The sequence below is a fragment of the Mastigoproctus giganteus genome, chromosome 1 (assembly GCF_048544385.1).
Source record: "Mastigoproctus giganteus isolate SK-2022 chromosome 1, ASM4854438v1, whole genome shotgun sequence".
Taxonomy (NCBI): domain Eukaryota; kingdom Metazoa; phylum Arthropoda; class Arachnida; order Uropygi; family Thelyphonidae; genus Mastigoproctus; species Mastigoproctus giganteus.
The window spans coordinates 2,453,575-2,479,450 of record NC_143575.1 but is presented as its reverse complement, the minus strand read 5'-3'; the positions used below and the strand labels follow the sequence as shown (position 1 = coordinate 2,479,450).

General features: G+C 34.9%; 1 protein-coding gene across 4 annotated transcripts in view; it reads left to right on the top strand.

Moving 5' to 3' along the window:
- LOC150090491 (myelin expression factor 2-like) overlaps positions 1–25,876 on the top strand; it is a 301,982-nt gene that overhangs the window by 86,516 nt on the left and 189,590 nt on the right. For 3 of the 4 annotated variants that reach the window (XM_090371207.1, XM_090371198.1, XM_090371185.1), the window contains 2 exons: positions 662–745; positions 10,048–10,564. In XM_090371207.1, coding sequence (XP_090227333.1) covers positions 662–745; positions 10,048–10,103 — 140 coding nt within the window. In that variant the 3' untranslated portion in view covers positions 10,104–10,564. Of the gene's footprint in view, positions 1–661; positions 746–10,047; positions 10,565–25,876 lie in introns of those variants that run through there. The other variant, XR_016546846.1, reaches the window with a different exon arrangement.

The window sequence follows — 25,876 nt, the reverse complement described above, 5'->3', positions numbered from 1 at the left end:
TCCTGCTTGCAAGCGATTAGCCCATGTCTTGGGCAGTCCTGATATTGAAAACCTTTCTCCACGGAAAACTTCCTGTATTGGAAATCACTCATATAGTAACATTTATAACATTTGTAATATGATGTATAGAACATATTACAGAAGACTAGAAGACTAAAAAATAAGTAGCACCTTATGTGTGAGTTCCGGATGCGTATTGTCTCCTTAAGCTATATCCCTAAAAAAAGGGATTTAAACTGAAAGTTGCTGCATTTCAAGAATAATGTTATCATTAAGGACCTGTTTTCTACAATAGCTCTAAAAGTTTTTTCAGTACCTTTATTCAAAACTAATATCATGGTATAGTAGAGTTCATCTGATTCATTTTAATTGAAGTAAAATGAAGTTCACTGTCACCTTTATTCAGTTGAAGTGTTATCTTTTTCAATATATGTTGTTAAGTGATTATGGAGACCTTGACAACATATCCAGGTATTTATTTATTCCATTTACTCATTGTTTTAACTTATATTTTTAATAGTTAACAAAATATAGTTTCACAAATTGCAGTTCATCATCTCTTTAATAAGTGATGCCTGTTGAAGCTTTGGTCCTTTCAAAATCTTCTCTGATCTTTCACTGAGTAAACTGTTCTTTCCACTAATGCTGTTTCTCAACTTAGGTGATGTACGCTTTGCAGAAGCAAAGGGCCGAGGAACGGCACTTATCCGTTTTAGTTCTGAAAGAGATGCTCAGCGTGCAGTCAGTATCCTTTTCTACAGGTGGAATGGTTCTCTTCATTGAGTGATAGGAAGCCATGAAAAATTAAAAATTTCCATTTTTTAAAATTAAATCATTTGTTGAACCTGCTAGTATTATTTCAGAAATTGTAATTTCCATAAAAATCTGCATGTACTTTGAAGTTTCCAGAATTTTTTATTTTTTTTAATTCTTTTTTGTTTTTAGTTATGCATGTGTATATTTAGAAACTTTGGTGAAAGAATATACGGCTTATGTTTTTAATTGAGAAAATGGCCTTTTTAATATGATTAGTGTGATATTGCTTATCGTTTTCATTTCACTGTATATATGATGGATGTACACATATGTTTCTCAGATGTTGAATTGTTAAAAATCCACATCTTCACTAGAATCTTGTTTAATTAGCATTAACGCTTTCTTTCTTTACGGTTTATGATGGCTGAATTTCAGCATTGACTGCTTCAGCTTGCAGATAAGAGAAGTGGTACAAGTATTATAATACGCATAGCAATGAAAAACCTACACTTTCCTGGAATGCAAATGATAATGTACATATATGCTATTCATTATTAATTTACATTACTATTTTGTGCAAACAGATTAACTGTAGTTAAAATTGTATGTCACACAGCAAAAGACAGCCAATCCCAAAAGAAGTGAAAATTACTTGTGTAGAATACAGAAGAAGCTTCAGCCTCCGGGCTTTAACTTATTTTACCTTACTATTCTAAACATATTTCCCTTTCATTTCCTGATTGCTGAGCAGTGAAAGTTTGCAATTAATGCCCTTGTTGTTTTTAGGGGGGGAGGATGGGGGGATGTGTAATAGATGTAAACAGGGTATTCCAATAAAAAAGTTTGCTTTATATTGTTTGGCATTATTAGAAAGGCCTAGAATATGTTCTTCAGTGTTTTTTCCCACAACTATATTTATTTCAATAAAGATCTTTTCATTAATTAGTATTCGATGGTGTTAACACCAGCATCTTTGTCTTTTGTAGCCACTACTTACTTCTGAAAACAGTAAATCAGTCATTTTCTATTAGAAGTATTTTAATTACAATTGAAGTACTCTTAATTCCTGCGTCATGAAATGCTGTGCAGGTTTAAATATCTTTAGATGTGAGGATTTAAATATCTCCTGTTATGGAGTAAAATTACTAGTAAAACTGTACTAGTGAATATGGATTCAAATTTCTAAAATTAGTTTCACATGCAGAAACTTCTCCAGGAGCAGGAGTTATACAATAATTTAGTCTTACTTCTTCTCCAACTGCCTTGCCCATCTAGCTATAACTCACAGTAGCTTTCAAGTGCAGCCTGATATTTGGTGATTCTATTAAATATTTTAACGAATGTTGTATTTATCAAGATATGATGCTTTCAGTGGTATGAAATGTGCAGCCCATATTCTGATTGATTTTTTAAAATATAGATTTTAGTAAATTTCTACTATTTAGTGTCCACGTATATTTGACAGTATATAGATTAAAGGGCTGTTTTTACATATTTTCTACTTTTTTGATAGTGTTTCACTGGAATTTTTTAATTTCTGTTTAGCTTTTTGACATCTGAACTTCATGTTTAATGATTTCTGTTATCAGAAGTTTTTTTCTATTATCAGTTCTGGTGATTATAAAACATAAGTAGCCATCCAAACTGGCTCAAACATAACCTTCCACTGGCAAACCGGCTGTTGTCATGACAACAGTAAAGTTTCCACAAGGGCATTTCTGTTATAATTGTTTCTGTTATCTGATAAATTGTTATAATTGTTTCTGTTATCTATTTTGATAAATTTTGTCCTGAGAAACTTTTTATTATTCATTTCTTAAAATTACTGTTCACAGTTTTCTGTGTGAAATAAGCAGTTTTTTTTGTAATTCAGATGTTTTTTTTTGTAATTCAGATGTAAAAGGTGTAAACATTTTTAATGAGCTTTATTTTCACCAGTATTAAGTTTAAGTGGAGTTTTAGATTGCATTTTATAGAAGAACTAATAAAGTATTTTTAATTGTTCATCTTATTATCTATTCCTTTCAGGGGTGAACAGCCTTATCTGTGGTTTTCATACATGGGCTGTTGGAATAAAAATGTAGATCTGTTTTTGGAGGTTATTTCAAGTGAATTTGACTAGTTGACTTTTTTTTTAATAGAAGGCAGCATGAAAATAGCTTTGAAAAATGGATAAGGGTATAGCACCTGTTGGCTGCTGTTGTCCTATATTAGCTTATAAAATCTGAAATATCATGGAATTCTGAGCGAATTTTGAAACTAAACTAAGTAATACATATATAGATGGAGAGGGTTGTTATTGCTTCAACTTTTTCATAAAATAAGATAAATATTGAATTTTTGCTTATTATAAACCTTTTATGAGTATGCATATGAATACAGGGTGTTTCTTTTTAAAAGGCACTGTGGATCTAATAAGGTATTTTGGAATTCACAATTGCATTTTTTTATTTATATTTTTCTTTATTTATTAATTTTATTTTGTTTTATTTATTTGTTTTTTTGCTTTCCACTTGTAATAGACTAAAAAAAAACTCTGAGAAGAATCCAAATTTTTGTTTCCACTGAGTTTGCAAGATAGGCTTCCAGAATAAAATGTTCAGTGCAAAAAATAATGCACTCTTGACTTGAACCTTGCACTATTCTCTTTAATTTTCTCCCAATGTTTTCTTAAGTTTCTTTTCATTGCTGCCAAACTGTTGCCTTTATATACACTAAAAGTTGTTTGTTTTCACATTGTTTCCAAGTAGTAGCCATTCTAATCAGTATTTTGCCTTATTTTTGCTACTTCATCTGTCACCTACAGAAGCAAAATTACAGGACTTTTCTTAGAAACTGCTGCTCTTTATGATGATTCACATTGCACATTGAGGGCAATGCGTAATGTGAATCATAACACACATTGCCCTAAATACAAACTCAATTTTGACTACTGTTTGTGTAGGAATTGTGGAATGTGACTGACAGCATAATAACCTTCCCATCCTGTTTGTTATGGGTGTTTTAAGGGTTTAAGATATTATAAATAGTTAACAGCACCAACAGTCACTGTTACAAAGGGTACTAGGAAAGTTTTGCAATACAGCTTTGTTTATTTAATTTTTTCAAAGTAATTTCCTCTACATTCAATACACCTCTCCATCCTCCGAAACCAATCTTTAAACCAGTTCTGCCAAGTTTCGCTAGGGAGTAAAGCACACTCGTTGTCCCAAGCCCGTAGAAGGTCCTCATCACTGGAAAACCGCCTCCCTTTTAGCTTCATTTTCACATGCGGGAACAGTGCAAAGTCGCAGGGAGCAAGGTCTGGACTGTAGGGAGGGTGCTCGAGAAGTTTCAGTCCTGTCGTGGTCAAATATTCGGTGCAGGCTTTGGCGCGGTGAGCTGGAGCATTTTCATGATGGAGGTACCAGGTGTCCATTCTTGACTTTGGCCGCAGGTTCTTCATAGATCCAATGACTTTAGGCAGGCATTGTTCAGTATACCACTTAGCTGTGACTGTCTTCTGCGTGTCCAAAACAATACGTTCCACAATTCCACTCGATTTGAAAAATACAGCTATCATTTTCTTCTTTACAGATCGGGATTTTCTGACAATTACGGGTGTGTCGTCATCATCAAAGACCCGAACTTTGTTTTGAGCCTTGGTCGGCAGATCGTAATAGTACAGCCAAGTCTCGTCACCTGTCACGATGTTGTTCACATACCGAGATTGTCCCTTATCAAACTTTTTTAACATCTCCCGGCACCAAGTCACACGTCGTGTCATCTGCTCTTCAGTCAGTTGATGCGGCACCCAGAGAGAACAAAGTTTCTTCACGTGCAAATGATCTTGCAGAATCGAACGAATTGCTGGTGCATTTAGGCCCAAAGTATTCTCTATCTGTTGGTAGGTCACTCGCCTGTTTTCGTCAAGCATTTTCCTCCGTAACTGACGTTCGTGGCCTTCCCGGCCTCTCAGAATCCTCCAGAGTGAAATTTCCCCTTTGGAATTCTCTATACCACCCGAATATCGTTGTACGATGTGGACAATCATCATCTAGTGCAAGAGTCATTTATTCTAAGCACTGGTCTATGGTTAAACCATGCACGAAATTATACCGCAAAATTATACCACGATGCCATCGCAAGCACTTTACACTCTCACTACTAATGAATAACTGAGCCCGTCGACTTGGCGCGGCGGCTACTATGCATGTATGAACATGTCTCAACATGCAGCAACAAGCAGCTTCCTGTGATTCATTGTTGCGTCATATTGCAAAACTTTCCTAGTACCCTTTGTATATTGCTAGTAATGTATGCCTGAAAACATCCCTCTGCAGTACTATTGCCCTCAATATTTCTTTATTCAGTGTCACCGTAAGAATGTGAATTTAGTTGTGCCCACAGGTATTTATGCATAAAAAATTAATCGTGTATTTTTAGCCCGAATATACAAAAATAAATTTAGGTTTTAAACTTATAAGTTACTATTAATTTGTGTAGTATGCATGCAGTGGTATAAGCTTACCCTTACATTTCCCCTACAGGGCAGTGTAGAAAGAAAAATAGAGACAGCTAATGGGCTAAGGTTGGGTACAATTTTCGGTGTTCAAGAGAATGGTTTGCGGTATACAGTGTAAAGTAGCATTGTGAATGAAATCTTTTTTGTAATTTATTAAATTTCTTTCTGTATAAATATTTCAAAAATGTATGCAGTAGATATATATACAGTAAACCCCCGGTATTCGCGGTCACTGATTTAATATAAAATGAAACCTAAAAAATGCGAATTTTAAAGCGCCGTGAACATTTTCCGCCATAAAAAAACATGGGCGTGGCTAAAATTATCTTTCCTGGTCAAAACAGCGCTCAGTGGGTGGGGGGGGAGGGGTAACAAAATCGCGAGTGTGGATGTTTTCGCTAATCCTTGTTCAGTGTGTGTTATGTGCTTGTCATGGGAGGTTTCATCATTTGCTTTTAATTTATATGCTTATAAATTGAATAAATTTATTAATTGATATGCTTACAAAAGTGATAAATCTACCATTTTGCAGTGTAAAACAGACTTTTTCGAGTGTGTTAACGGAAGAAAGTGACTTTATTTGGACAAGTTCTTTCTAACCCGTACAAAAATATGCCTACGAATAACAAGGGAAATGTGAAAATATCAAAGAAGGTGATTACATTGGCGAATAAAATTGAGTTATTAGACAAAATTTCTAATGGTGAAAGTGTCTCCTCAGTGGCAAAACAATATAAAATCAATGAGTCAATGGTACGATCAATCAAAAAATCGGAAGAAAAAATCCGCCGTAGTGTCCGTGAAAACGCGCTAATTGCTTCAAAAACTTGCTCTGTAACTCGTGATGTTAAATTAGAGAAAATGGAAAAAGCTTTAAATCTGTGGATAGAAGACCGAACTCAAAATAAAATTCCCCTTTTCATTATTCGTAAAAAGGCAAAACTCCTTTATCAACACTTTAGCGAAACTGGTGATAGAACTGGCGGAATAATTTTTTTTATCTAAAGCAAAAGCGCTGGTTTGAAAGATTTGTTCGAAATAAATTTCTAATAAATATTACATTTAATATTAAATTGTTTCTTATTTTCATTTCGATGCCTTATGCTTGCATTTCATTATATACTGTCTATGTACATAGTCATATTATGAAGGTACATATAATACATACATAGACAAAATTTTAGACTAGTTTTTCTTATATACAGTATTTCATACTTTGGAACGGAACCCCTTTATTACTATTGGAGCCATAACTCAGTTTTCGGTATTCGCGGCATTTCTCAAGAACGTAACCCCCGCGAATAGTGGGGGTTTACTGTATTTAAAAGAACTTTAATATAAAGTGACATGCTTTTTTAACTCCATTCTTTAATATTGTTTTAATAAACTATTGTTTTAATAAGGCAAGAACACAAAAACAGTTGAAACAGTGTTTGAAAGTGGGTAAAGATATACATTAATTTACAGAAAATTACTTATGTATTAAAAGAAATCTAGTGGGGAATAATGACAAGAGACTATTAGTACTTTTTATAAACCATACTGATATCAGTTATCATTTTAAATATTTAATGACTTAAATAAGTTCATTGTCCTAACTGAACTGGCTACTGTTTGTAAGTAGTATTTAGCTATTTTAGTCTTGAGGTTTATTAATTTACAGTTTAATTAGTGGGTTTATGCTGTTATGTGTTGAATTAAAAGTAATATCGCAAAAGCCCTGTTATCCAGCTTGTTTCTTAAACATATATGTAGTGAACTTTTGTCTTTAAATTCTCCAAGGCGTGAGTTCCTATGCTTCAGAAACATATTTGATGAACCCCCAACTTAATTGACATTCAAAAAAGAAAGAAAGAAATTTCAAAAAAGGGCAGAGCAGGTAAAAGAAGAGATGTAAACTGAAGCTAACTTAATCTAACAAAGTCAGGCAGTGCAGTTGAGCATTTGCATATGCTGGAGTTAGTCTTCTAAGGGTGGTTTTAAACGAGAATCTTGGGGATGACCATTGACTGTATACCATACCAAAAAAAAAAAAAAAACACTAGCAGGTGCATTGTAGTGTGCAAGAAATTAGTACCTGGGGTGTGGAAATAGTTTATTTACAGTTTCAGATTTTGTGCTTTATTCTGATATGATAATTGGATAAGAACAAGTAATATCATTTGCATTATTTGCCATTGGGAGTAACCTCTGCACAGTGATGGAAGCAAAAGAAATTGGAGCCAGATCATTGAATATCAGTGCACTAACAGATGCATCGTGCATTTTGTGCACAAACACGGAACTGTAAGTCATATTTTACTATCACACTTTTCTAATTAAAAAATAATCATTTGTATCGATTAACACTGAAGGCCGAATTGGAGGATACTAAAATTTGCTCTGTATATCTCAGCCACCCCCTCTTCTGTTGTTGCCAAGATACTACAGTACACCTGTTGGAGGGTTAAATGCTTATCAACGTGTGCTAATTTAATTAGTATATTCACTTGTCTAGCATTGTCCAAGAACTGTAGTTATAGGATAATGGAATATTTAATTTAACTTAAATCAAATTAAGAATAATTTTAAAACAGTACTGAAAATAATGGGCATTCCATAGAATAAAATGAAGTGTCTTAATTGTTTTGTTTCCTAGTGTATGATGTATTGATTATTTGCATGCATTGAAGTTAACGTTATATCTAGCATTGGTTTCTTTTCATCTTATTTTTGAAAGATTTTTATATCGACTTTACATTTGGTTTTGTTTTGGTATTAACATTTGTACTTCTGTGATTTTTTTTTGTGTGTGCCTGCTTATGTTCTACAGTTATGTGCGAGTAATCTTGTGTTCATACTTCCATTGTTTTTATTGTCTTAAACACATAAAATGTTTTGAAGGCTGATTTATTCCATTATAATTCAATGAATTATTTTCTACATTGAATTTCCAAAAGTAACTTTAATGCAAAACTAGATGAAATGCAGCTCTCATTATTGTATGAACTTAAGTAGGAGTAATCAGTGTGCTATTTTTCTGATAAAGCATTTCTTGCAGCGTATGAAATGAAGTTGAGCTTATTTGCATTGGTGTTCTTCGACTTAACCATAGTTTCAATAATCCAGTTTCAGGACATCACTTTTGTTTTACTGAAACGTAAAAATCCATGATATATAGGTAGTTGTTAATAGTCCTACTAATTCCATTACTTCCTTCTGAAGGTTGCACAGTGAAGTTTAGTAGACATGACTTCATAACTTGTAAGAAATGCATGAATTAAATATTTTGATATTCTAGATATACTCAGCCATTCAAAGTTTAAATTACTGTCGTTCTTTTTTATGGTAATTGTGCTTGTGGTTGTATGTAGGATCGGCAGAGTCATTTGTTTATCGTTTTTTTTTTATGAGTGAGTGACAGTTTTGGGTACGCGTGCGCGCGCGCGCGCGCACACACACACACACACACACACACACAGAGAGAGAGAGAGAGATATATGGATGCTCATTTCTGAATAAGAAATTGACCATTTTGTTTATTATGCAACTTTGCTAATTGATTATCCTAACGGAAGGTCGAACAAATATGTAGTTTTTAAACTATTTCTCTCTCCAAGGCCCTGAAAACCAGTGATAGTTGAAATTACCCTAACATGGCTACTTGTCCAATTTCTTATTTGAATGTTGATATTCCGACACCTCTGAGTGTTGGAATATCAACACCTGAGTGTAGAGCCACCTTAGAGGCTCTAGAATGCAGAGCCAGTTGAGTAGCAATATATAACCATGTGTTCTTACATTGCAAGAAATTTCAACTGGTTTAGTAGGAACTGAGTGTGTTGTGTGGGATGAAAATCTACATACAGAAAAGGGAGGTCTTTTTATGTAGACAATAATACTGATTATACTTGCAAGAACTAACTGTGTGAAATGAATCAAAAACTACAGAAGGATAAAGCTGAAGTGACAAGGACTAAAGCTGTTCCTTTGTAGCATCTGCAGGCAGTGTATTTTAATGTAAGCAGATAGCAGGTAGTTATTACAATCTGTGCCCTCAAGTGGTTCAGAAATTCTCGTGATAGCAAAATAGTTTGCATGCGTGTGTGTGAAAATTCCAGAAATATTGTGAATTCACAGTAGGTCAACTATTGTTCTAACCGGTATCATAGTTAAATTTTCTGATTCTGTAAATGTAATGTAGTAAATGTATATGGATATAAATATTTACCAACCAGTTTGCCAGCTCTTGCACTTCTAGGGTTGCCTGCTGATGACAATCATTTCCAACACAGTGCTGCCTGGTTGATGTTACTTAGCTGAAAATAAGTAGAATTTACCAACCAGTTTGCCAGCTCTTGCACTTCTAGGGTTGCCTGCTGATGACAATCATTTCCAACACAGTGCTGCCTGGTTGATGTATCTTAGCTGAAAATAAGTAGAATTTCCCATTAAGAGAGGTATATTGTTACTTAATTTTCATTTGAGTGCCAACATGATGACATTGAGAGTTATTGTCAGGAATAATTGGAACTCGTACATGTAAAGAAAGTGTAGATTGATTGAAACATTTCAGATTGAGTGTGTAAGTGAGAAAGAGAATATGACTTGTTAATGAGTTGTGGGGACTAATTCTGGAATTCATTACTGTTATTACAAATGCCAATTGTGTATTTTGTTGCTTACAGAGGTAAGTTTATGTAGGATTTCATATCTATTCTTGCCTTTGTAAGATTTCTACTTTATTAGAATTATTGGTTTGCATACTCTTCCAACAAAAAAAAAAAAATCCTTAATTTTTTTTAAAGATTTGATGAATGGCATGCATGTTGATGGCCGTCGTATCGAAGTACGCCTGTATTGAGGTCTCATTTGCAGATCCAGCAAGGTCAGCTGAATATTAAATTTTGTTTCTTTACAGCATTACTAGAAGCACATTTCTTGTCTAGCTAACAGGATTGCAATTGTTGTGTACATGTTTGGAAAATTATCGTAGCTGCATTTTGTGATGTTCAAGTGTCCACAACCTTGCTTGAAGGAAAGAACAATTCCAGTAGGACTGTATTCATCTGTCAGAATTATAATATGGACTTGTGTAGTTCTTACTGTTACAAGTTTCAGAACTGGTGACTCTTTGTAACTGTGGGCTTCAATGTGATGTCCACGGTGATGTTTAATCATTACTTTTAGCAAGCCTTCCATCGAAAAGTCGTTCATTTTCATGTTTTATTTGGAGCAAATTGTTATCCAGTTTTTCTTAAATGTATAGTTTTTACTCATGTACCTCATCATTTGTGTATTGATCAATAAATGTGTTTCCATCCATAGGAGTCTTTTTCATCAAGTTAAAGCCCAGAAATTTCCATGAAAAATACAAATTCAAGTGACACTACTAATTTTTCTGTGTGGAATGCTAGTCATTCATTATTTAAAACTAGTCCAGTGTACTGTACCCCTCATTCTTTTTTTTGTTCAATTTGTATTTCTTACATATATGATTGTGCATAACTAAATTTCATATGTGATTATATAAGTACCTATATAAATATAGGCTTATGGTCTTTTTCAGCAATCTAATGCAGAATGAAGTGATAATGGATTCCACTTTTTTTTTTTTTAAACTAATATATCAAATATTTCTTGGTTATAAATTATTTATAGAAAAGGAAGATAGCATTTTTTGATCCATACTAATAGTTGGTCTAATAGGAAGCTTTGATGGGTGGGATAGTTACTTGATGCATTGATGTTAAAATATTTGTTCTTTTGAAATCTCGATATAATCCTCCCATCATATATTGGACAGAAGAGGAGAACTGACCATTTAGTTGATAGTATTCAGGAATCATCAACCACTAATATTATGGATGTGGATTTTCCATGTAGTAAAAAAAAAAAAAAAAAAGTCATGTTGCTAGATAACTATCACACTTGACAAGGTCTTACTGGCATAATTGTTGGCAGCGATTGTAACCATGTGCTGTCATCACAAAAATATGGATTTCTGTTATTTTGAAGGACATATTCAGTATTTGATTTATAATAATGGCTTTTGATAATTCATTGCCTATATTTTTGGTAATATATACAGTTAAATTTAGAAAAATCAAAATTTCACAGTTAACTAGACAGTTGCTTCCTTACTAGAATTGTCTGGTTTGGTAGTTAATATTCATATTATTCACCTTCATATTTAGAGCTCTTAAATGCTCTATATAGTTTTCTCCACTGTAGTCATTTACTCCTCACCATAATTTGCCCCCAGCCACCTTGAAATTTGCAGACCAGCCTCATGTTACCACATTCAGTGTTTAATATTAACCAAGCATTGTCATTTCACCTCAACATTTATGTTCCCTTATGACCTTATTTGAGAAATTCCTGTTTCTTTGTAAAATGAATACATTCAACCCACGTTCCCCTGCCCCCCCACAAAAGAATATTGAGCAATTTGTATATTCCAAATTTCACAGCATGAAGATTGTTAGATACTGGAAAATAAGGAAATTGATTTTCTTGTATAAATTTTTGAATATAGTGAATTTCATTCACAGGCATAAATACTTTAATTTCTTATTTTGCAGTTCTTTATTATGAATTGATAACTAGTTAATGTAGAAGAATATTCTTTGTTTTTCAATGATTTCTTCAGTGCAAGTAATGGGAATTGGAAAATTTTAGTTTCTTTTGAAGGAATTACTCTTCAGCGTTGCTGCAGTAAACTTTGTATAAAGTAGTGAAAAACACTGCATAAAACCTCACTGTAATGCTTTAAAAGCTTTCACAGGTTTTTCATTTATGTTGTGTTAAGGTTTATATATAATTCCAAAGTTGCAAACACCAGTTTAAAAGTGCTTTTTATAATGGGAACCAATTAGCATGCTAGGTATCAGAATTAAATGAATATTTAGAAGTGGCTTTAGCATTTATTTCATTGTGAATATACTGGATTCATGCTTTTGTAACAAAGAGGTCGAGTGGTTTCATTTTTCTTTATTAATTTATACAAGAGCTATGATGGATGTTTCTTCAGTATGTAATGTTTTTTTACATGACTTAATTGCATTTATGCATAATATTTAATGTGAGGGATGCATATTCTTTACATTTTGTATTATGCATAAATGCACGAATTGGTTTTTGTTGACATGAAGGTAGTAATCTACTGAAATTTTTTTGCCAAGCCATTACATTTTCAATAATGTATATTAAAAGGGTCAAGCATTGTCATTTCACCTCAACCCAGTATTATTATCCAAACAAATTACTAAATTGGATTTGAAACAAACAGAGAGCGAGATCCTTCTGACCAAAGATTTGTACGTATATGGTTTGGCTATTCTTTTCTTAGTTCCCCAGACTTCACCATGAAATTGAATATATATATATATAGGAGATATAAATTTGTAATGGGCCTGCATTATTTCATTGAACTGTCATTGCTTTTATAGTACAATAAATTACTTTAAAAATGCTGTTGGTAGTATATACCACCAGACTTCATTTCTGAATAATAACTACTGCTAATTGCCATTTCAAACTGTGCTTCAGATGTAGAAACACAGCATTCTGATAGGAATCCTGCCTGTGCCAATATTAGTGTTTAAGAATAGGAAGCATTCTTTAGGATTTGTTGTTGCTGACATGAAATCCATATACGATGTTACACTCTTTCTGATCATGGAATAAATGTGATGCAGATTGCACGTGTTCTTAAATTGTTGAATTTTTTGTCAGCAAAAAGATGAAAGCACACTTATAGTAATTGCAAGAATATAATTCATTCTTTTTTTCCAATAAATTTGATTATAATGGCAGCAAAATTTCTTCACAATAGATATGAGAATAACAAAATATTTTTTTATTGGTTGCATAGTTTATTATTATACCTTATCCTGCTATAATGCATCATCTTGCAGTGCACATTTCAAGTTACATTTATCTGCAGAAAAGTTTTTTTATAGCAGAAAAATTTTATTTGACACTGCATAATGCAGAAAAGAAGTTTATGGGCATGAAATCCACAACCACATTACAATTTCTGATCATGGAGTAAATGTAATGCAGATTGCATGTGCTCTTAAATTGTTGAATTTAACTGTGCATACTATAAAACAAAACTGGGAAAAATAAAAGAATGCATAAAATTGGTTTGTTTTATTACAGCTACAAGGATTAAGACCACGTGATTCATTAATGCATAACAATGTGGGCATCCAATCAAAAGCATGCACAGTTGAGCACTGCTTGAGTCACAGATTTTAATGCCAGTCATAGATGGTTTCAAGAGTTTATGGAAAGATTTAACCTAAGAATTGTGCATTTGCACGGAACAGTTGCTGTTGTAGATAAAGTTGATGACTGATGGTAGTTACTCTCTGAAGTGAATCCCAAGGTAGTTTTTTGAAAGAAAATGCCATTGTGAGTCTGCTGTTCCAGCGATTATCTCCAAAATTTGTAGATGTCTAGACAAGATGGCATCTGTATTAGAGGTTCTCCGACTTTTATTGTCTTGGCATAAGCGCTTCACAAATATTGATTACTCTGAATCAAAACAACTGGTTTTTGTTTTTGCATTAGTATTCTTCTAAACAACATAACTGTACAAACTTTATATCTGCTGTACTATATAATATTGTTCCCCTGTCTGTTGTGGTGCTCCTAAAACTTTTTCAGGCTTCTAAACTACATTCAAAAGAGGGCTGTCAGGTAAATTAATGACCCATCTTTTACAGTGTCTCCACTTTCTCATATTTGTTTGGTTTCTGCTGCACTCCTTTTCTATAGGTACTTCCAGGCTTTTTTTCTTTGCTGGAACATCATTCTTCTGGAAGTTAAAAAGAATTTTAAGAAATCATGTTTAAAACAAAAATATTTATTTTAAAATAAAAATTCTTTATTATTGCTAATGCTGTTGGTGTGTTGTGTGTTGGCAGAGAGTTCAGCCATCTTTATATAAATAATACATATTAAATTAGTTTAATTAATTACTGTTGTCCGATTTGCTATACTTCTGTAATTTGAAATATTAATTTAGTCCTTACGATGCCATTATTTAAAAACATCCCTTGGGAATGAGAATGCATGCTGTTTATTTTGTAAGTGAAATTTTGAAGTAGCAAATGAAGGAAAGGTGATGCAGCAAAAGAAGTGAGTGTAGTGCAAAAAGTAACAAGTGGCCAAAATGTTAAATAAATTTTTGAAACCCAAAAACACACTCACACAACCACTGTACAAGAAGTGAATGGTCTTGGGGTTAAAACCCTTATAATTTACTTAAGCTTCGGCTGTAAATGGCTTCACCAATGTCATTAGTGAAGTGAAACTAAAACTACTATTGGTGCATCATGTGAAGGATTACATAAAAATTGACAAGGGGAACTTTATACCTTTTGTGAAATAATTGCAGGAAAGAAAACAAATTGGACAAGAAGCATTAGTTGTTTTAGGGCGCAAGGCATCATAGTAACATTTAAGGCTTACCTTTTCAGAAAAACAATTGTGCAACTTATAAATGAGAGCTTTGTTCCTCAGTTCACCCTGGGCAAATTGTGCAAGGCTCATGGGGTAGAATTTTTTTTTAGCATGGTCTCTGCTTGTTAACAGGAACAATTGCTTCTACAGGAATGGGATATACTTAAATAGAAAGGGTGAAAGAATATTTGATGGCAATGTTAGGTGTGTCGGAAAACTGCTAGCTTGAGGGGGCGGGGATTCACAGACTAATAGATTAACAGTAGCTGCAGGCAGAGGTGGAAGTGATTCTTGCACTGCTTCTGTTATAATGAGCAGGAGCTCGGAAAGCAAGTAGCTGGGTATTTCAGGAACTGCTGGCAGTCATGAAACAAGTAAATACATGGACTGTGTTAGAGCAACTTAGAGTAAGAACAGGTGCACGTACAGGGTAAATAAAGTTGATGAATTTGAAGTGCTGGTCAAGATATCAAAGGTGGATATTATAGGGATATCAGACTTGGTGTCACACAGGCAGAAAAAATGCAGAATTGGAATTTGGGGAGTACAATGTGTACAGACAGGATAGGAAGGGTGGAGGAATTATGCTGTTATCCAGTTGATGTAGATAGCGCAACATTGTGTCAGTTTTGTGTAATAAGAACTGTGAAAACAAAATGAGGGTTCTAGGCGTAATGACTGATGAGTAGAATAAACATTTGTGCAGAGAAATAGAATGGGCCAGTAAATCAGAATGTCTTGTAATGGGGGTTTTAGCTTTCCAGATGTTGACTTGAACTTTTGACTGACCACTTGCACGCTAGCAAGACTTTTGTGGATTTATTTGAGGATTATTTTCTACAGCAGCATATTAGTGAGGCAACCAGAGGGAACAACACTCTTGATCTAATTATCAGCAGTGATTATCCATGCATTAAGAATTTACAGATAAAGCAACCAGTAGGTGGCAGTGATCACACTGTACTGATGTGGGATTTACTTAAAAATGTAAATACCGTCCAGGGTAAAGGAAAGGGTTTTTGTTTTCGTAAAGGTGGTTACAGTGGTCTCAGACAGTTTTTAAATTCTATACGGTGGGATCAACTGATGTTGTTACCAACAGCAAATTCTAAATTGGAAGCACTCAAGGAATTAATCTCGGAAGCAACTAGGCTTTTCATACCAATTAAGAAATACTGTTCAAGATTTAGACCCAAATGGATGTCAGATGAACTAATGAGACCGTGGCAGAGAAGAAAAATGCATAGGGATCATATAAATTATTAGGTGACACAGACTAGTCTGTAAACAAGTCACAAAGACTGTTAGGCAAGCAAAGGCAGAATATGATAAGTCTTTGGCCAAGAATGCAAAGAAAAACATCAAATATTTCTTTATTTATATAAACTCTAACAGGAATGGGATAAATCAGATTGGTCCACTTGATAGTAATGGTTTCATTGTAATGATCATTACAATGATCATTCTCAGATAGCTGTCAAACTAAAAGAGTTTTGCATCTACATTCAAGGAGGAGGACAGATGTTTATGAAACTCTAACAGGAAGTTGAATGATTTTGTAATAACTGAGAGCAAAGTGGAGAAGAAAAATGCACCTGGGTTGGATGGGGTCTATCCAGTTATTAAAGGAGGTGGCAAAGGATGTAAACAAACCCTTATCCATAATTATGAGAGCATTAGTGGTTTCACCCCAGGGTTCGGGTTTGGGCCCATTGTTGTTTCGTATATTTATCAGTCATATTGATGAATATATATCAAGCTTAATGTCAAAGTTGGCAGATGATACAAAGATTGGCAGCGTTGTTAATGACAGTATGCTTCTGCAACAGGATCTGGAAAAGTTGGGCAGATTTGCTGAGAAGTGGCAACTAAGATTTAACATTGACAAATGCAAAGTACTGCATATGGGTAGTACTAACCCCAGCGAAATTTTCCAACTGGGTGGTGGTACAAATAGGGAAGTGGAGAATGAAAGAAACCTGTGGGTAATTGTGTAGTCATATATCTGAGCAGTGCAGACAGAGTGAGTTAATGGGGTCTTGTCAATGATATACAGGAATTTTGCTAGCATGGATAAGGGAGTAATTATCCCCTTGTATAAGTTAATAGTCAGGCTACACCTTGAGTACTGCATACTGGTCTGGAAGCCTTATTTTAGGACGGATGTAGAATTGCTAGGAGTACAGAGAAGGGCAACAAGACTGGTGAGGGAAACAAAGGGGTGCTCTTATGAATAAAGGCTTAAGTTCTGCAGATTGCAGCATCTCAAACTAGGCTTCAAGACAAGACCTGCGAGGTGATCTGATTGAGAGCCAAGGCCTCATACACCTCAGATTTAAGGTATGAGGCCATGGCTGAATTGAGCAGGCTCAATCATGATGGATTGCTTAAATTACAAACCTGAGGGGGCATAAACTGAAATTGAAGAAAGACAGTTGTTGAATAGATGTGCAGAAATTTGTCTTTAGCTATTGAGTGAGTGGTATATTGCTGGAACAAACTTCCATCTGTCATTATGGAGTTTGGTAGCTTCACTAAATTCAAAGAAGAGGTGGACAAATATTAGGAGCGAATGGATGGGTGAAATGGGAAGGTTTTTTTTTTTTTTTTTTTTTTTTGCTGATGCTGTACACACTTGCTTTCTTGCATCATATGCCTTTACTAATGCTAATATATTAGGGCTCAGTCAAACTGAAAGGATTTTAACACTAATGCAATGTCCAATATGAATAGAATTTGGAGCAAGCTTACCCAAAGTATGTCATTCAGTTTGAGAGTTTTTGTATATAAAATTTTGATTACCATAACAACTGAAGGGATTGTACAGCTTCTCCAAGAAGTAGGATTTAAGGAAATTGCACCAGATGAATTGATGAATTTTTTTAAAGCCAAGGAAGCCAGTTAACAGTTAAAGATATAATGCGAATACAAGATGATTTGACAACTAATGATAGACAAACATCAAATTCATTTAAAAGCAGTTTTTATAATTAGCAAGCTTAAAATCATTAGAAAATGATCCCAATATTGAAAATTGAATTTATTTTAGAAGACAGGAAAAAAAAAAAAAAAAAAAAAAGCTGAGCAATTAACCATACACTCATTCCTACTAAAGTGATTTTTTGCATAAAACATTCTTACACAAAAAAGAGAGAGAGAGACCCAGTACAAGATAACCCCCCCCCCCCCATGTTTTACTTTAAGAAATTTCTGTTTAATAACATAACCTTTGAATTTTTATATTATTTACCCAATGTAGCACCATATGCATTGATAAAAATAAGTATAAAAATGTAGTAAGTATTGGTAATGTATAGAGTTTGAAACCTATACCTGACTGTTTTTATGAAAATGTGTGCGCTTTAGTGCATCATGCATTATAGCATGATAAGTTGTATTTATTTTATTATTTATATATTTCTTTATTTTTTAGTATACAGAAGGTATACTAAAAAATATATTCCTGATTATCTTAATGCTGATAAAATAATTACTATTTCAGTATTTATGTATAAATTGTCGGATTTTAATATTCTTAAGAATTGGTTCTCATTTCAGGTTTGATTGCACATGTCAATTGTGGTTAATATGAATTGCATAAGTTTTCATGAGATTCAGAAAATTCTTTTTCTTGAGAAATCATGTTATCATTTGCTGTGGTCATAATGTTGATGACTATTTGTGAAAGTTCTTCTGGTTCTTAACTTCTGACAGTTTGCAAAAGCTTAGTGTTGAATTATAGCTGAGGAAAGCTCTGGAATTTGTATATAGTTGTGACTCTAATTCATTTTGGTGTACAACGTAATGTTTTAAAAGGTTGAATTGATGGTTGATATCAGAGTGAGTGTCAATTCATATATCCAAAAATATGCGTACGACTTTCTGGTAAATTTCCATTTCAAGTCAGAGAAACTAAATCTTAAGTATATTATTTGCCTGAAATTACACACAGAAAAATAATCTTAGTGGGTTTGATTGGGTTTGATCACCACTCCTATTTATGAAAACTGTGAACATTCACGTTTTGTACATCTTTTCAGCATGCCTGAGATTTTTTTTTCTTTCCTTATTAAATGCCTCTTGAAGAAAGATTAATTTTTTATAAGCTTCTAAAAAATAGATGTATAGTAACAATTAAATTTTGCTAAGTAAAATAAGTAGTAACAGTGGTTATTATGTTTAAAATTTCATTTTAAGGTAAACATATTTTTAGTAATAGTTAAGATATGGACATTTTAACTAAAGGGATATTCTAAATAATTTTGAATATTGTTTTTAAGTTTATATTACGACTTATCATTCTAAAGGAACTTTGGTTATGAAAAACACATTTGTCATTCAGTTAGTATTGGCTTTAGTAAGGGAAACTGATGCAAGGGATGATCTTACTCTGCTTCAGCCAAAAATAAAATTAATGATATAAAATAAAATAAAACAAAACGGAATATTTATACTATTCACATTCCCAAAATATACCGTCTGGTTTTGCTTCCTTTTGATATTGATATTATTTCTTTTGTGCTTTTGTAAGGGTTGTTCGCCTAACCTCTACCACATAGCAGATATGACTTGGTAATTTAGTGTTTATTGTCTGGCACGTGGGGGTCCCCGCAACCCTGCATAAGACTGTGATGTATACATTTCCTATGTAAAGGTCAAAATGTGTAAGTTGTGTTGTTCTGGCCATTTAGGCCCCTGGTGGGATCCCATGGTGCCAGTCACTAACCCCACTCTACTGCCATGCAGTGCAGTAGAGGGAACAAACTCTGGTTAGGCAATCCCCAGAGTCACCTGGGCTTTCTAGAGGTGCCTTAAAAAAAAGAAATGTGTGAGTGCAGGATATGAGAGCTGGGTGTAAAGGTAGGTGAGAAGATGGGAGGACAAAGAAAGAAGGCATCCTCCAGATGAGTGAGGTAGGAATGGGCAAAAAGTTTGGATGTCCCAGGGTTGGAGACCCACCCACACCCAGGGATAGGATAAAAGATGGCATGGCTATGATGCCACACAAGGATCAATGCCATAATGGCATGGGTCATTCAGAGATGATAGTTCTACCTGTCCCACAAGATATACAGGTGAAGTTCTACCCTGTATGGATTAGATGATTGTATGATTAAATGCATGTAGATTCCCAAGTGCCTCCTTTAGAGTAGGAAGCCAACTTATTTTTATTTAGCTGGTATCGATGTAGTAGTTACATAAGTTCTATTAAGAATTGTATAATTTATTAAATAATTGGCCATTCTGGCAATCACTTATAGAGTGAACAGAAGTATTTGGGTGATCAGAGCTGTGTTTTAAGCAGCTACAATTTGCCATCATTAACTTAGTCAAATGCAGTTATTACAGAATTCTGTTAATTTTAATATTAGCAGGCAACAGTGTGGAAGGAATCATTGTGAATATTTCAGATTTTGTTTGCCATCATGTATTAACCAATGAAAGTTAGATAGTTTCCTCATAAATCAGCAAAATGTGTAGATTATGAGAGATTCAATGGTGATGCATAAATCAGCAAAATGTGAGATTCAATGGTGATGCATTTTTGAAAACACAGTTTAATCTCACACAGTGAGGTCCCTCTTGTTTTAGAAATATAAGTGCTAAAATACGGCCGGTAAATAAGTAAAAAAAAAAAGCACGAAATAAGTTAAGATTTAAACAGTGCAGTTAAAAAATAATTCATTAGCAGATGGTAAATCAGTATATGCTAGCTTTTGATCCTAAACAATCATGTAGGAGATGTGCCGTATGAAAGAGTTCTTTGCACCATGAACTCCTCAGTGTGAGGGACCCTTCCTTCACTCCAAATTTGCAAATTTGTCCAAAGATCTTATGAGATCTTTTAATGATAATTATCTGGGTTAAGTTATATACTGTATCATCTTGGCAGTCTGTTCTGGGCGCCTCCGTAGCCAGGTGGGCAGGAGCAGTAGTGCGTAGCACACACTTCTTGATTAGATTGGGGTTTGAGCCCGTGCCCACCAAATACGGAGGATGCGGAAAGGTCAGGGAATGACCACCACATATCCCCGGAGCAATATGGCCTTAGTTGCTAATGCTCCTAAAAACCAAATAACAACGTAACAGTCTGTTCTGATTTCAGAGGAATATTGTAGACAAGTGAGCTTGTGATTGTTGATCTCCTATGAAATGCAACTTACTCATCAGCTTAATCCATATCAAAATCATTTTACCTTCAAAATGCAACACCTACTGATCTGCCCCATATAGGTATTCAGGTTCTTCGAAATTGGTGACAACCTGTACGCAGTACTTGTATGGCTCATTCATGTTTGCTTTTTGATTTCTACCCAATATCTTCAATGTTGCTGACTGCATTCCTTGTAGTTATGCATAATTCCTAAACGTTTGGACCATTTTAGTTAAGTTCTGAAGTCACCTACATGGTATGCGATGTGTAAATACCACTTGAAAGGTTGCAGTTACAGTTTGGTCCATTGAGCTGGAACAACCAGATGGTGTTAGGAGAAAGAACTACCACTTTCATACTTGAATTAGTATTATTTTGTATGAAAAGTTTAAATATTGTAGTTCTAATAATATTAACAAAAAATGTCAAACAAATTAATCACTGAGAATATAATCTGTTACCCAAGCATTTCATTATGACTCCCAAAAGACTGCCATCACGACCTTTAACTTTCTCTTTAAAAAGTCTGGAATTTTAAGTATTGTACGCTAACAGGGACTTCAGCTTAACATCACTTTGCTGTACTATCACCAACCAGAAGGGTTAGTTTTTCTTTTGCTGGCTTGAATTTTGGACATTTCAGATAGACAAGGGTTGCACAACATTGTCATATAAATTTACATGATTAGCAAAAGATTGCACACCCCGTTCTAAATTATACACTCACTTGTTGATTAGCAAAAGATTGCACACCCCGTTCTAAATTATACACTCACTTGCTATTTTAATTTACCTTGCTGTATTTCTTTTTTTAATTAATAATTAAAATTCATAAATAGAAATACTGTATCTTTCACATTCACTTCCGATCCACTGATTTCATATGTATATAGTTCATATAGATCTGCATTTATCTAATGTAATGATATAGGTCAAAGTAATGATTGCAATCACCTCAAGAATTCTTGTTTGTTGTTGCAGTAGCCAATGTTAGCAAGTTAATTTGAGAATAGCAACATTTCAAATGAGTGGGAAGATGAAGCTAGGGAAACAATTCTAAATAACTCAAAGGGATGTGCCAGAGTATTAAACTATAGCATAATAGCTAGTCTTAACTGTGTCTGCTGTAATATCAGGGGTATTGTCAATAAAATGGCCGAATTAGCCTTATTATGTCACAAGTAGTTGTCCTAACCAGGACAACTAGTGGTTACATAATAGGGCTAACAGAAACGTGGTGCCACCTGGAAATTGGGAATGGCGAGATGGTTAATGAAATTGGGGTGATTCTACTGTGGTGTGAATAATGTATTTAGGAAAGAAATGGGGTCACGTTTCTTATCAAAAGCAGCCTGACCACAAAAAAGGTTTCACTGAGTCTGAAGTTACTCTTCCCAGCATAGAATCTGTGTGGCATAAGTTATTGGAAGCAAAGGTATAGTAATTGTAATGCGTCTCCGAGGGTTTGCTCCAACTCCATGTCAAGCGCTTTGATTATTACAACCAATGTAAAGGGGCCAGATTTATGTACATTAGTGAGTGTTTCTGTAGATTGGATTCTTGTTAATTGGGGCAGCCGTTTATTTGGGACAAATCTTAAAGAACAGAACCTTGTTGAGAAAATAGCCAGGGTTTTCTTCACTTAATTGGGACAACATGTTGTTTAATCGGGGCAGGAGACCGCAGCACTTGAGATTACCCTCCGACCGTACCACGTGGTCTGCTCGGATTTCTGGGGATCACAACCATAAAACAATTTGCAGTTTCCGGTTTATTGGGCTTTTCTGTTGTTGCAATCTCATTATAAATGGATAGTAATCCTGATCTTATTGAATTTGAGATAATATCGACACTTTGAATGGCACCTCCGTACCCCGTGAGCAGGAGCAGCAATGCGTAGCACATGCTTCTTGTTTAGACCGTGGTTCGAGCCCATGACCACCAAATATGGAGGATGTGGAAAGGTCAGGGAATGACCACTGCATATCCCCAGAGCAATACGACCTTAGTTGCTAATGCTCCTAAAAATCAAATAACAACAATGACACCTGGAATTCTGTGGGTCTTTACATTATTATGGTGAAATGCATTTTCCCCTTTACCAAAATCTTCAATCATATAAAAAACATAAATAAAATTTCAGAATCTTCTCTTCATTCCTATTTTTTAAGCTTCATAACATGTTACTCGCACTTGTGAGTATTATGTTACTTTTGAGATTTGCGTGGGCTCGCCATGTTATATGTTATTGATTGCTTATCTTTTTTACTGTTTTAAATGTGTTTAACTCCCCCCCCCCCAAATGTCACTGTACAGAAATATCAACTAGTTAGCATGTACATATTAAGCTATGCACGTAAGCATAAATTTATTTTTATTTTGCTAACCTGTGGAAATCATTCTTCTGATTTTCACGTATCATTAAATTTTTTAATTGACAAGATCCAATAAAACCTATCTTCAGTTTTATAGCCTGTGGATAATATTCCTCCTATTTTTGCTTATTGGAATTGCTGTTTAATAGAATTAAAATTCAATTCACAAACATGATTGCAATGACCAGCACTTACTACATATCGTATATTGAATGTACTATTCTATGGTGAGTCCATCGTAATGTGATTTGATCGTACAGAGAATCAATCGTAAATCGGGGGTCCACTGTATTTTTAACTTTTTATGTGAAACTTTGCATGGTTGGGGCAGTCGCTTATTCGGGCCAAAATGCACTATTCCGATGTGTTCTAAATAATCAGAAACCACTGTATTAGTGTGGGGTTGTGTTGTCCATCCAGCCCCTTAGCCTATTGGCTTATGTTTTCACACATAAACCCATCACGAGGAGGCAGGCCAGGCATAGTGAGTATAAAGCACCGGCAGGGCAAATCCTGTGGTAGCAGAGGCTACAGACGGGAGCCCAGTTAAAAGAAAAAGTGAAACAGATGAGAATAGTGGGAAGGGGGTTAAAGTGTTAGAGAGAAAGAGGGACAGTAGTGAAGGCACCCACCTATTTGAAACGGGATGGGGACAGGTTCCTTTAGGTGAGAATGTTCATCCTGGCCTAGGGGTGGGAGTTGATATTTGTCAGTTGAGGTGACCCACCAGATAAAGGGGGAGATAAGTAACAACCACCCCAGGTGGTAAGAATGAAGAATCATAGGGAGGAGGTCCCTGTGTTGGGATTTGTCAGTTGAGGTGACCCACCAGATAAAGGGGGAGATAAGTAACAACCACCCCAGGTGGTAAGAATGAAGAATCATACGGAGAAGATTCCTGTGTTGGGGTTACTCGTTGGGTATTCTATTCCACATACCAGGAAACTAGCCCTACTGGCCAGTGTCTGCATTGCACACCCCGCCAGCTAAGTAGCCAAGGCACGGTGTCTGCTAGGGTTGACGTGGGGCCTTAAGTGATCCTCTTGCCCAATCCAGTGGGAAGCAAAGGTATAAGGAGAGTGGGAGTAACCTACAGACCAGAAAATTGTGAAGAGTTTGACAAGTCTCTACATGCAAGCAAGTAGTAGAGTTTTCTTTGGAATGGGCAAGCAAGTAGTAGAGTTTTCACGATATCAGGTAGTATTTAACTACTTAATAGAAGTATTTATTTTGACAGTTGTAACTTGCTTAGTTCTAACGGTCAGCTGATTGCCCATGCTACAGCATAGCGTAAATACTTAACATTTTATCTGGCTATAATTTAAAATTTATTCATTGGGGCTAAGCCTGGAAGAACCAACATGAAAATTGTTTAAGATAATAAAAAAATCATTAATATATTGGGCATTAGCTAGACATTGAAAGGTGCCTTACTGAAGATAAAAAAAATAAATAGTGCAAAACTAATTGAATAATGCACACACATATATATATATGCATTGATTGCACTCCCTGTCCTGTTTATATATATATATATATATATATATATATAAAAACAGGACAGGGAATGCAATTGGAAACTACCCTGTAAAGAAAGCATATCCCAAGTAATCCTATGATGAGTGAGCTAGCATGGCAGGGGAAGCGTCAGGGCTCCCCAGGTCACCAACGTGCGAAATCCCTTTTGTGGAATCAGAACATGGAACTTACAAACAATGTTGAAATGTGGAAAGCTGGGGAAGGTCGAAAGAAATGCACAGGAATAGTATTGATGTGCTTGGAGCGTCAGAGGCAAGATGGAGTGAAGTAAGCAAATTTGTAAGTGGAGACTAAAGCTCGGGGGTGGGGGGGTTGCAATAATTATGACATGAAGATTCATGAGAGCACTAGTAGATGTGGAAATAGTTGGGACATGACTTATGGTCAGATTTGTGGCAAATTTGATTGACGGTAATTATACAAGTTTATATACCAACCTCATTTAGTGTTGATGAATTAGTTGAAAAGACATGAACAGTTGGAGAAATTAATATGGAAAACCAGATCAAGAGTCAGATAACTTGATAATTATGGGGGATTGGAATGTGGTGGTTGGAGAGAGAGAGAGAGAGAGAGAGAGAGAGAGAGAGAGAGAGAGAGAGAGAGAGAAGGGAAGAAAAGATTGTGGGGAACTTTGGTCTGGGTGTGAGAAACATAAGAGGTAAATGCTTACTGGAGTTAAGTAAAGAAGAGAGTCTAAAGGTACCAAATACGTGGTTTAAGGCACCACTCTGCAGAAGATATACATGGAAGAATCCTTGTGAATATACCAAATGATTAACCTTAGTTAAACAGAGATACTGTAACCAAGTAAAGAAAGCAATGTCCTATCTGGGAGCAGACAGAGATTCAGATCACTCAGTAGTGAAGATGAATGTAGAACTAAAATTGAAGTGATTGAATAAAAGGAAATCATTCATGGTTGAGAAATTTAGACAGGAGAGTGCAAAACGTGTTTCAAGATCTGACCAATGTTATCGCTGCTGTGAAGACTGAACGATCTAGTGCAAAATTGGTCTTTAATCAATCGATGACTTGTAAAGCTCCATCAGTGGCTCAGGGTACGTACGGTAAGAGAAAAAATTAAGAGGAAGC